At 29.7% G+C, this 12975-nt stretch overlaps 2 protein-coding genes across 4 annotated transcripts; one reads left to right on the top strand and one right to left on the bottom strand.

The window, feature by feature from the left end:
* The first annotated feature begins 5452 nt into the window (after positions 1-5452).
* On the top strand, positions 5453-6694 carry LOC109165562 (protein TIFY 5A-like). 2 transcript variants are annotated; one of them, XM_019314386.1, is made up of 3 exons: positions 5453-5618; positions 5649-5774; positions 6277-6694. In XM_019314386.1, the coding sequence occupies exons 1-3, from the start codon at positions 5574-5576 to the stop codon at positions 6463-6465; spliced, it is 360 nt and encodes a 119-aa protein (XP_019169931.1). In that variant the 5' UTR covers positions 5453-5573; the 3' UTR covers positions 6466-6694. The 2 variants fall into 2 exon arrangements, with proteins under 2 accessions (XP_019169931.1, XP_019169930.1); XM_019314385.1 differs by having other exon boundaries at positions 5453-5774.
* An 808-nt stretch (positions 6695-7502) lies between these two features.
* LOC109164978 (serine carboxypeptidase-like 7) lies at positions 7503-11076 on the bottom strand. Of its 2 annotated transcripts, none has more exons than XM_019313551.1 (14): positions 10952-11076; positions 10724-10869; positions 10278-10354; positions 10053-10175; positions 9790-9892; positions 9624-9661; positions 9229-9330; positions 9008-9085; positions 8716-8850; positions 8411-8482; positions 8183-8301; positions 7984-8100; positions 7844-7889; positions 7503-7761 (listed from the first exon to the last, which is right to left on the bottom strand). In XM_019313551.1, the coding sequence occupies exons 1-14, from the start codon at positions 11029-11031 to the stop codon at positions 7678-7680; spliced, it is 1320 nt and encodes a 439-aa protein (XP_019169096.1). In that variant the 5' UTR covers positions 11032-11076; the 3' UTR covers positions 7503-7677. The 2 variants fall into 2 exon arrangements, with proteins under 2 accessions (XP_019169096.1, XP_019169097.1); XM_019313552.1 differs by having other exon boundaries at positions 7984-8097.
* Between the last annotated feature and the right edge of the window lie 1899 nt (positions 11077-12975).

Below are 12975 nucleotides of genomic sequence, written 5' to 3'. Positions count from 1 at the left end.
GATTGACCTTTTTTGAGTAATTATTATTTGAATCTAATTCTTAGGAATTATTACTCAATCTAGTTCTTGATTATATTGATTCTTTTTTATTTAGTTTTAAACATTTTTTTTGTGTTTAATTGGGTACTGAACTTTAATGATTCTACTTAATTGAGTCATCTGTTAAGATAACTTGGTATCTATTAATACACAATTTAGTTCTCGACTATAGTGATTTTATCTAATTTAGTCAATGATCATAGTGGTTTCACTCAATTTAGTCATTGATTATTGTGATTTTCTCAATTTAGTCATTGATTCTAATATCCGACGACTCAATTAGACAACATCATCAAAATTTAGGGCCTAATTAGGCATTAAAAACGTTTGAGAGTAAATCGGAAAGACTACTATGGTCGATGACTAAATTGAGACCACAAAAAAAAAAAAAAAAAAAAAAAAAAACGTTTGAGACTAAATCTAATGAGTTAGTTGTCATTATAAGACAATTTTAACTTTTTTTTTAAAAATATATATTTTAATCTACCTTTAGTATTTATTCAATAATTTTATAAATTTTGATTGAAATGTGACTCAAACTCGAAACCTTCCCTCCTCTTAGGGGAGGGGGAGGGAGAGGAGGAGGGAGCTCAACGCCCCCTTCATTTTCATAGGAGCCTAAGGATTTTTTTTTTTTTTTTTTTTTTTTTAATTAAAGGAGCCTTAGGCTCTTAAATCCATGGAGTTTTTTTTTTTTTTTTTTTTTTTTTTTTTTTTTTCTATTTAGTGGTAGGAGTTTGAGGGAAGGATTCACTAAAATGTCAAATCTCAAATGCGGTTAACAGCAATGTTTGAGATTTCAGTAGTTTGGAGTAAATCGTTGAAAACTCAAATGAAGTTTTTGGTGTTTTGATAAAAAAAATGATGAAGTTGTCAAATTTTAATAAATTCGTCATTTACTAAACAAGGTCAATCCCCAGACAAGAGTAGTGAATTACATTAAGTTTGTAGTTTAAATTTATATAAATTTCATCAACAAATAAATTAATAGGAGACAGCATTCAAAAAAAAATTAATAGGAGACAAAAACTATACTAAGTATTATAGTGGTGCACATAATTTTGACATTTTTTAATGCACCTAAAAAGATTGAAAATCAAAACTCTAATATTTTACATAACGTGTATGCTTTTCGTCCACAAGAGTTTTAGCATGTGTTGCTTGCTCTGGTTGATCCAATCATTATCTATCTTATATTTCGTGTGCAATTGAGTACACATTAATACATTATGACTTCTACCCCTTTTCATTTTTTTTTTTTTTTTTTTTTTGGGTTTTCTAATAATGTCATCTCAAGGGCATACAAAAAATGGTAAAATCATGCATCATATCCACTATTTTTTTAGTGGCATTGTGCAAGGCAGACAGTAAGCCGCAATGGCCGGTTTTTATTTATTTTTTTTTCTATTATAGGAAAATGGAAAGTATTTATGTATTAGAAATGACTAGGTTTTTTTTTTTTTTTTTTTTTTTTTTTTTTTTTTTTTTTTTTTTGTAAACAAAGACCAAATTTATTAAACAGACAAAAGATCAGAAACGAAAGGGGCGGAGTGACATGCCGCTCACCCAAAACGGTGGTAATACCCACTGCTCTAGTTATAGAATGAGCTACAAAATTAACAGAACGTCTAACAAAATGAATTGAGATACTAGTAAAATTATTAATAAGGTCCAAACATTCATCCAACACAATTCCTTTCATCCTTTGTATGTAAGATCAGAAACCCAGCTGGTAATAGCTTGTAGCAAAGGAAGACAATCAGTTTCATTCCATCACCACAAAATGATAATTAAGCCTCTTCAACCACGATAATGCTTCCTGATGCCAAATAACTAGTTAATTACCCATGCGATAAAGACATTTTAATACCAAATTCTACCAAAAAGATTGACTAAGATATATGGAAAAAAACTTATGTAATTGTGATGGAAAATGTGTCAATTGACTCCCTAAATATAATAAGTAGTGTAATTGGATTCTTTAAGTGAAAAAAAAAAAAAAAAAAAAGCTTCAATGAGACCTCCTAAATTGGTAAATAATGGAGTTAGGCCGGCCTTAATATGACATATCTAGTAGATTACTATAGATTTGACATTGAGTAGACAAATATGTGACGTTCTAAGGTTAGGTAGATGTTGAATATACAAGTTATTATTATTTTTAATCAAATAACACTACTGGAAATTCTGGAATTTCCGACCACCTGAAAGTGATCTTAAATCAAGTTGAAAGTCTTGTTCCGACCACTTTTGGTATCCGGAAAAACCTTTGTTGCTATTTCCGACCACTTTTTGAACTTTTTGGTATCAACTTAATTTAAGATCATTTTCAGGTGATCGGAAATTTCAGAATTTCCAGTAGTGTAAGCTAAATATTTTTAATTTAAATATATAAATATTTATTATTTTATTTATTAATAGTATTTTTAATAAAAATATTATTTTATTTTTATTTTTTAAAAAAACAAATAACCTCAAATCGTCTTCTTATTGACAAACAACCCTAATTATTTATCCTCTCAACAAAAATAGTCTACCTACATTCATATCTTTCCTCTTATGGAGGGGAGGGGGAGCGAAGGTGGTCAGGTTACCTTCATTGAGTACTTCAAAAATGTCCTAGATTTGGACCCTGTTTGGTAAAATGGCTGTTAGTTGTTAGTTGATTGTGTTAATTAGAGGGTATAAATAGTTGATAACATTAGCTGATTGTAGAAAAGTGTTTGGTAAATTAGCTGTTAGTTGATAGCTGTTTAGTATAATTTCTTTTTTCAAAAAGCTAATTGAAAAAGTTGCTTGGAGTAGCATTTTGAATTTTAGCCTTTTGGAGTTGCAAAAAGCTAATTAACCAAACATTTATATTGATATTTTAACTAAATCAAATAATTAATAATGGTCAAATAAGCCAAAATTGACCTAAAGGCCAAATTTTTACCAAATAGGGCCTTGACCCTTTTGAGGTGGGAAAGACAACCAAGGCTTAAAACGATGGTCGAATGTGAAAGGATTGGTTTTTTTTTTTTTTTTTAATTTTTTTTTAAAAATAAACATTTTTATTTATTATAAAATTAAAAATATTATATTATAAAAAATTAATTAATGAATTATACACTTAGCATCCACTCGCCTAATGTTACTGGCTCTATTACAATGTAGTATCTGTTCATATACTTTCTCAACCTACTGAAGCACAAAGAACCAATAACACCTCCACTGAGGTTCAAACTCACAATCTTCCAAATGGAAGTCCAACCCGGGTACCATTAGACCACGTAGTCTTGGTCATTAATGGAGAACCTAATTACACTATCTTTTGTATTTAGAGGAACAATTGAATTGACAATTTTTCTAATTATTGTGATTCATATAATCACTTAATAATGAGTCTTAATCAATTTTTTTAAAATTATTTTTTCTTTTTGAATTTACATTTTGATATGATATTCACCTCTTAACAGGTTGTCGTATGAGTTATGTTTAAAAAAAAAAAAAAGCTAATAAATGTGCGAATTAGATAATCTCCGATATTACAATAAGTCGTAAATACTAATAAGATATAATATAGATGTATTTAACAAATCTCCAAATGGCGTCCATCCACTGTGTGCTACTAAGGGAATCTCCAATTGTGGGTATAAATAAATTAATAAAATAAGGAAGCAAACTTGATACTTATTTGAACAAATTAATAAATGGTTAAGAAAAAACTTTAACTAGCTAGTACTCTAACTTTGACTATGAAGCGCTGAGATATGAGGAGCTGAGGGGATCCACGCAAACTCAAAAAAAAAAAAAAAAAAAAAAAAAAAAAGAGTAGAATATTAAATTAAACTTATTTTAAAATAGAAAAAATTCTGGAACAAAATTAAAAAATGAATAATAATAATAATAATAAATTAATCTATTAATTTATGGGTTTAGAAAATGTGCAACGCATTTTCGTTGGCGCGTGGGGTGTGTGTGGGGCAAAACCCGCAAACATCGCGTAGTTTACGTTTCTCACTTGCAATTTGTACATATGTTCCACACTTATTTCCCTTTCCAGCTAACTGTAATTTAGTCAGCATTTAATAATTAACAGCCAATGACCTAATCGTAGGAACTGTCATTTTCTCACATGTACAAATTGTGTACGTACTTGCACGTTTTATACAAAACACACAAGATATCGATTGATATGATGCACTTTCATGGATATATATATTTTTTGAAAGCGGTTTCAACTTTCATGGATATATGTTTATCATGATTTTTCATTTTGGAGAAGATAGGTGGATTAGGAAATTAGTGTACTGTATATATATGCTTCAAGATATATAACAAGATGAGTCAGATTCAAGTCACTCAACAACTACTAATAATAGGATTAATCAGCGTTACTCGTAAGGACATCTCAATTAGTACTCAAAAAGTAGATTGTGGGCAGGGTGTAAGCGAAAGACATGACAGTCGTAGTGTGAGAGTTAAACCTAATATGGTGGACTCTCTGTGGGCATTATATATGCACGAGACCTTCCACCTATATATCACTATTGTGATTTATCTCTCTACCATATTGTCGAGTCGGAATGTGAGGACCTTTAGAACGATGGATTTTACATTTTGTGGGCAAGGATTAATAAAAGTATATGGAAATTAAAAGAATGAATAAAATATTAGGATTTATATTTGTTAATGAAATTGGATTGCAAGATTTTTGAGTAAATAAGAGACAACATGCCCTTAGATGACATATATAACATGAACACTATAAAAACAAAGTCAAATTTACTTACAAATAGATATTTAAGTGCTTATTTTCTTGTAGTGAATACAACAAATAAAGAGTAATAATCATAGTTCAACCACCATGTTTAATAACAATTCTGTGTCTTCTGAAAGATGTAGTGTAACAAATTGAACTAACAACTAGCTTGTATTGACTATAAATATATAAAACTAACTAGTTACGAACTATAGAACATGTGACTAAATAAACGTCAAATAAGGGTAACATTAGTAAAATATAATGGAATAATAATAATAATAACATAAAATTATAAGAATTTACGGCACACTCTGTTCCACAAATCGCAACACTAATCAGTAATCATAGGGAGCTCAATGAATTTAAGGAAATACAGGGGGGCACAAACATGAATTATGAGAAATTAGAGGGGCGAAGAAAGAAAATAGAACAGCCGACTTAAAGTAAAAGATATTTTGTATCCTCGGTTGCGGCGTGGAGATTATTAAAAAAAAAAAAAAAAAAAAACGCATGCATCACGTGTTTTATTTGAAGGTTACTATTCATTGAAGCTGGCGCTGGTCCATTTAACAGCAACGCCCACTTTTATGATCGATCCTATGCTTTTCGTGTCTTCTTCCCTCTTTCCACCTTTATATATTCATTCCCATTTCTCTCCCTTCTTCCAATCTCTTCTCAACATCTCTCTCTCTTCTCTCTCTCTAAGATCTTCAGTGGTAACGTAACCTCATCGTCGTCCTCGAATTCAATCAAGGAGCTAATAATAAGGCATTCGATTTCGAGAAAAATGAGAAGAAACTGCAACCTGGAACTTAGCCTTTCGCCTTCTTCTTCTTCTTCTGGTCCTTCCATTTCCCAGGAGGATTATAACGCCGTTCAACAACTTCCGACGTCCGACCACTCTTCGGAGGAGAGCCGCCGGCAACAGCAGCAACTCACGATTTTCTACGACGGCAAAATCGTTTCTTCTGACGTCACGGAGATTCAGGTACTATACTTCGTCGTGTTTTTCGTTTAAACTTTAGCTTACTTAAATCGTAGGAAATTTTTCGATTTTAAATTCTAGATAAATATTAGAGATTTTAAGTTTTTATATTTAAAATTTTGTAGTTAATGGAATAAAAATATTTGTAATTTAATCATATATGAAAAAAAAAAAAAAAAAGTTGCATGAAATTTTGGTGCACCTTCCGGTGGTTGAATGAGGAAATTGGCATGTGATTGAATGCGTGTATGGCGTGTCGGCTGTTTTAGAATATTTAAATAATTTAAATAAATAATTTCGTATCCCGCGTTAAAGAAATAATAAAGAAATTTCATAAAAGGTCACAGAATTTAATTAATTAATTAATCTTCGATATGCCTAAATTGACCAGAAATTAGTTGATTATTTCTTCAGTTAAAAAAATATATTGTGTTGAATTTTTTTTGAAATAATATTGTGTTGAATTAAATCTAATTAAAATTGTAAATGATGATTAAACGTGCAGGCTAGAGCCATCATATTACTTGCGAGTCAAGAAAGAACGAAGAAGACGACAAGATCATTAGCTTCTTCGCCATTATTGTTGCAGAAGCAACTATACAGTCCAAATGCTCTTTCTATGAAGGGATCTCTGCAAAGGTTCCTCCAGAAGAGAAAGAACAGAGTGCAATCAACATCTCCTTATCATCGTTGATTTATTTAATTAATTCCTGATTAATTAGCGTATGTACTTTAATCAGATCGAGATGTCCAACTCTATATATATCCTTTGTTAATGATGACCTTGCTTGAACCTCTTTTTGAGGAGTTTTATGATGACCACAGCTGAGAATTTAATGATTAAGGTTAATTATTCCTTGTATTATACACAGTTTGAGATTCATGTTTTCTTAATTCTTTCAAATCTATATTTGTCACAGCTACCTGTTTCTTTTTCTTTAATATTATTTCTTTGCATTTAGGTTTAGGGTTTTGGCTGATCTATCCCACCCCAAATATATTATATCTGTTAATCATTATATCATGGATCAAGGTCTATTATTACAAACTTAAAACAAAGTTAAACAATATATAATATGCAATTGTTATACTATGGACCATGGTCTACCTTGTATTGTGGACCATGGTCAGTAAATTATATTTCTGCAGTTAACATATTATGTGTTTTCAGTTAACAAATTATGTGTCTGTAAATAAGTTGAAGACACAAAATTTATTAACTATATATATATATATATATATATATATATATATATATATATATATATATACATAATATGTTAACTACATGGACTTAATATATTAACTCTCTAGTCCATGGTATACGAAATGTACTAGTCTAGGGTCGACAATACGCATGACACAATTGTTATGCCATGGACCAATGTTCACCTTGCATTGTGGACGCTAGTTCAATAATTATGTGTCTTCAGTTAACAGATTATGTGTTTGTAAATGATATGAAGGTACATAGTATGTTAACTGAAGATATTATATGCATATACAGTTAACATATTATGTTATAACTGCAAACACATAATCTTAATATAATTTTGAATCGGGATCCACAATGCAAGGTGAATTCTGGTCCATGGTATAATTTGCCGGCATGGTGACCCTAGTACACCATAGAATTTGCGTATATATGTTGTTGGCATAGCAAAACAGGTCTGAGCATTAAGTTTATTTACGAATGTTAGTATGTCATTTATTATGAAACAAATCAAGAAGCTAAGGGAACATAAATTGATGTCTTTATTAATATTCGATTACAATACATTACAGAAATACAAACACTTAATTATTAAAAAAAAAAAACTGAGATATATAATTGTGCGTTTCATCACTAGAAATTTATTAATTTTAAGTAGAAAACTGATAAAAATCTATAAGATTCGATTCAATGTTAAAGCTTTTCACCGGATATCCATCGCTTAAACATAGCACTACTTTCAGAGGGAGTAAAAAATGGAACAATATGGCCTGATCCCTGTTCATTTACAAAACCCACTTTAATTTCAATTCGTCACATTAAATTTCATTTTCAAAATAAATAAATAAATAAATCTCACCTTTACTGTAGCAAATGTCATGTTGTTGGAATAACTTGTTGTATAACTATAAACAAAGGCCGGAAAACAAACAATTATTATTCAATTTTAAATTTCAATATTATTTCTCAAAATATAAGAAATTTAGTCATTAATCATACCCGCCCACTCCACCATCAACAATCCACGGTCTCCAATATTCAACAGTAGAATAGTTCAGTGATTCTATCCACGCTTTAGTTGCAAGGTATGGTACTTCCGCATCGTGATCACCACTGCTTTACAAAACGTACAATCTTTAGTCGATGTACGTATACTAAATTTGATTAACTTGTACAAAATATAAATGTTTGTACGTACCTATAAACAAGCGACCTGTAACCTTTAGCACTAAGGTTTACATGATAGGAAAACACATCACCTATAGACGCTGTATAACCCAAATCGGGATTACATGACTTCCATTGTCCAACACTTCCCTATTTAAAAATAAAAAAAATAAAAAAATCTCAACTAATTATTACTATTAATTACAATAATACTTACATTTTTTTAGAACATAAAAAAAAATTTAATATATATACATACCTTTCGAACGTGAAGAGCCTCTCGAACACTATCATCATTAGCCCAATATTCAGATGTTTTGTACCAATCATCCTGTTTAATTAAATTTACACATTATAACTAATAACACATTGTTTTCAGTTATGTGTTTAATCAAGCTGTTTTAAATTTTTGGGTATAATAAGTATAAAAGTTTAAATTTTAATAATAGATCTATTAAGGAAAAAAAAAAAAAAAAAAAAAAGATATTTTTGACCCCTGAATTATAGTGACATAATCTATTTCTCTCCTTAATATTATTATTATATTAATAATAGGATTCTCACCCAACATAATATACTGGAAGGTAGAGTTGGTCTCTCCGTGAGAAGTCTTCTTTCACCGTTCGATTCATCGTACGGTTCAGGCGCACGGGAACATGGAGGCTCAAGAATATGAGCCGGGTATATATATTGGATCAACTGCATGTATATATTTGCATTATATGCTCATCATTTGTGTTTATATTTGTAATTAAAACTATATATTTATGAGCTTTTGAGTATTCAATACAATAAGGTATATATATACCATACTCGTATATACTCGACAAACAAAAAAAAAAAAAAGAATTATCACCTCTGTGATTTTAAGTGAATCCCACATACAAGGCACATTGTAGACATCTTCAGCCTCGTAACAATGTTTTTTGGATTTCTGCTCACGAAATTAAATTAATAAAATTAATTTTAAAATATTAGTATAATAAGAGAATTAAGTTATTTCATATTCTAAAAAAAAAAAAAAAAAAAGACAGGAAATATATATACTAGGAAATAGGAATTGATCAATTAATTAACCTCAAATAAATCTTCAGGAATGAATCCCATCCGAGATATAAATGGGATCACGTACGCAGCATCTTCTGCTACTTTTGTCATCGGATTGCCAAGAATGTAACCCTACAAAAATAATAATAATAATAATAATAATAATAATAATAATAATAATAATAATAATGTTCTTTAAATTTTAATAAATATAGTGTAAAGTTAAGGATTTTAGAGCTAGTTTGAGCTAGTCAATTATGGGCAATTTAGACCGATTTACTTTCTTGTAATCCTTGAATTTACTGACTAGGATCACAAGACAGATTTTGCCTGAGCGCTCTATAATTATAATATTTATAATGAATATAATTGATCGAAACTTAGATTTAAATAAAATTATAAAATTAAGGCGATCATTAATTCACCTTAAGGTTAATCCAAGGTTTAGTTCTTGCCTCATTCCCTGCACCCACACAAATTGTTATGAAGTATCAAAATATCCATATTCCGATCTATCATTTTGAATCTAAAAAAGTATTAAAATTATTATTATTATGAGAAGATAAATGCCAATTAATTGGTAAATCTTACCATCAGATATTTTATGAGCAATTATGGGTACAACTAGTCCAGAATATGAATCCCCACCAACATAGAGAGGATTTGTTAAGTATTCCGGATAGTCAACGAGCCACTATAAAATAATTAAAGTAATAGTGAATTGAAGACCGGAACTATAATGCATTTAATATTTTTTTCTCAATAATTCTATACAAGATTTAATTTTTTTTCTTTAGTAATTCTATACAAGTCTCATAGTAACGTGAATTGAAGATTGAAAAAAGCTTAATTACCTTGCGCATGAATTGTTCTGCATGATCACATTGTTGGAAAGTATCAGAGGTGTTACACCTCTCAGTAGTTGAATAAGAAAATCCACTTCTTACTGGTAAATCTACTAACAGTAAATTTGAAACCTGAATTATATAGTTAATTATATATATATAGTTAGATCAAATTGAGTTTCATTAATACACAATTTAGTTACTTAGGTGGATATATATATATAGATCATTGACCTTTGACCATGAGTGAGGGTTTAATGACAATGTCGGCAAGCTCCCATTATATGCCACAATATCCAATTTCGCTGGACCTGTAATATGGATCTATCTTAGTTAAGGTAAATCACATAGTTTGATTACTTGAGATTGTATACGAAATAATTAATTAAATTTCACTTTTCTGTAACGTGCATGCTGATGTCAACTATAACTCTTAGGTTTATTTATTTGATTGTAGAATATTTATTATGGGACAGCTGGCCTGGAAATTTAAGGCCGCTTCATTCTCAAAACCGAGGATTGAACCTTTGACCTTCGGTTAAGGATGGATGAGTCCCTTCCACTCAACCACACCCTCCAAGTTATTCCCATTCATGATATTAAAGAAACATGTTTAATTAGCATACTAATTTTCATGAAGAGTATAAGAATGTAAGTAAGAAAAGAGCAAAAGAAGTCACCAAATTCATGCACAAATGCAAACAAACTGGAGCAGCCAGGGCCACCGGATATCCACATCAATATAGGATCGGAGGTTGGATCTCTTTCTGATTTTATGAAATAGTAGAAGACTTGTACTTCATCTCCTTCACCCACTCCTATGTATCTAATAAACAATAATTGAATTCTTATTATATAAAATGAAAAATTTTCACTCAAATGATTATATTTTTGAGTAAACACCTCACCCGGTTATAAGCTCAAAAGGGAGGGGGCCTTGATGTTGAAGACCAGGAAGATACTCCACCTTGGAGCCAGATGCCGCCATAACTTCCGGCAACTCTGAAGAGAAAAGCCCTAAAACAAGAAGCAAAACAAGGCCGGAGATTCCACTTCTCACCGCCATCTTAATTTCTCGGAAATTAAAAAGTATGTTTGTGTACATTAATTTGATGCATGCACAGTACGTAGGTATGTATATATATAGAGTTGTCAAAATTAATTTGAAAATTCACATGCATTACACGCTTCAGTTTTAAAAGTAGCTTGTCACAATATCAAGTTACGTTACGTTGTAGATCAGAGGATTTGGGAGAGTTTAAGTAAGAAGTCAAAAGATATATATTTGTATTGCTGCATGTATAGTAATAATCATTAAGTTATCTTCAAGTTGGAAGAATGCTTTTGGCGCAATCTAAGGTGGATCTCATTCCATGAATTATAAGTTAGTTAGCACATGCACTTTTCATTCGAAATAATATATATATATATATATATATATATATATATATATATATATATATATATATATATATAAATTTATCGTTCCAACTTAAATTTTTAGTTAAGACAAAATATGTCATTTAATTTGGTATCAAATCCAATCCCGTGGAAGAGTTCACCTTATAAAAAGAGACAATGGTTCACTATTGGTAAGGCAAATTATCAATCGTTATGCTATGGACCCGTGTCCGACATGCATTGTGGACACTGTAACGGTGCCGTTAGTGGCACCGTTATCTTCCACTTTTTTTTTTAAAAAAAAAAATAAAAATTTAGACCGCTTCGTTATAAGAGTATATGTTCATAATTTTATCATTATATGTTCATAATTGTAAGTTCGTAATGCCAGAGCTCTCTGTTCATAATTCCATAATTGTACATTCATAATTATATAACTGTACATTCATAATTTCATAATTGTACATTCATAATTTTCAAAGCTATATGTTTACAATTTTAGAGCTCTATGTTCATAATTTTATCACTATATGTTCATAATTGTAAGTTCATAATGTCAGAGCTCTGTGTTCATAATTCCATAACTTACATTCATAATTCCATAATTGTACATTCATAATGCCACAAACGAATAACGCCGTTAACGGCGAGACAAAATTAAATTTTTTTTTTTTAACTAGAATGTCGCGTTTTCTCTAAAAACGACGTCGTTTTGAACTCGTGTCCACAATGCATTATGAACACGAGTCCACAACATAATTTGCGGCAAATTATACTATAGACCAAGGTCCATCTGGCATTATGGATCATTGTCCAAAAACCCAAAACATACTTGCGGTTAAGTGAGTTAACAATATTAAGCACTAAATTTACACTAAATTAAAACACCAAAAATCACCATCAAATTAAATGTCATATCAAAATGAATATTCTTATCATATTTTCACATAAAAAATAAGTACATTATACATTATGAAATATACTTTTCTAACTCATAAAATATATTATTCTAACACATAAAGTACATTATTCTAACTCATAAAATACGTTATCTTACCCCAAAAATTTCATTATTCTAACACATAAAGTACATTATACATTATTCTAACTCATAAAATATATTATTCTAGCACATAAAGTACATTAATCTAACTCATAAAATATATTATCACGCGGAACAGAAATTTCATTATTCTAACACATATATAAGGTACATTATTCTAACACATAAAGTAAATTATTGTAACTCATAAAATATATTATCTTATATCAAATTGTTCATTATTCTAACACGCGCGGAACAATTTTTTTTTTTTTTTTTTTTTTTTTTTTTTACTTCAAAGTGACATTGTTTTAAACACGGGCCCACACAATAATTTGCCTTTTGCCATTGAATTATATTTTGGCCGAACATGGGTAAATGAGTTGGATTAAATCACTAAATTTTATACATAATATATGTTTTATATATTTAATTTATTTACGTATTTATTAGCAATTTAATTAATTTTCAAATTGAATTAACCATTGA

Source organism: Ipomoea nil, unplaced genomic scaffold (assembly GCF_001879475.1).
Source record: "Ipomoea nil cultivar Tokyo-kokei standard unplaced genomic scaffold, Asagao_1.1 scaffold3069, whole genome shotgun sequence".
NCBI classification, from domain to species: Eukaryota; Viridiplantae; Streptophyta; class Magnoliopsida; order Solanales; family Convolvulaceae; genus Ipomoea; species Ipomoea nil.
Note: the sequence above shows the minus strand (reverse complement) of the source record. Positions and strands in the feature narration are given on the sequence as shown.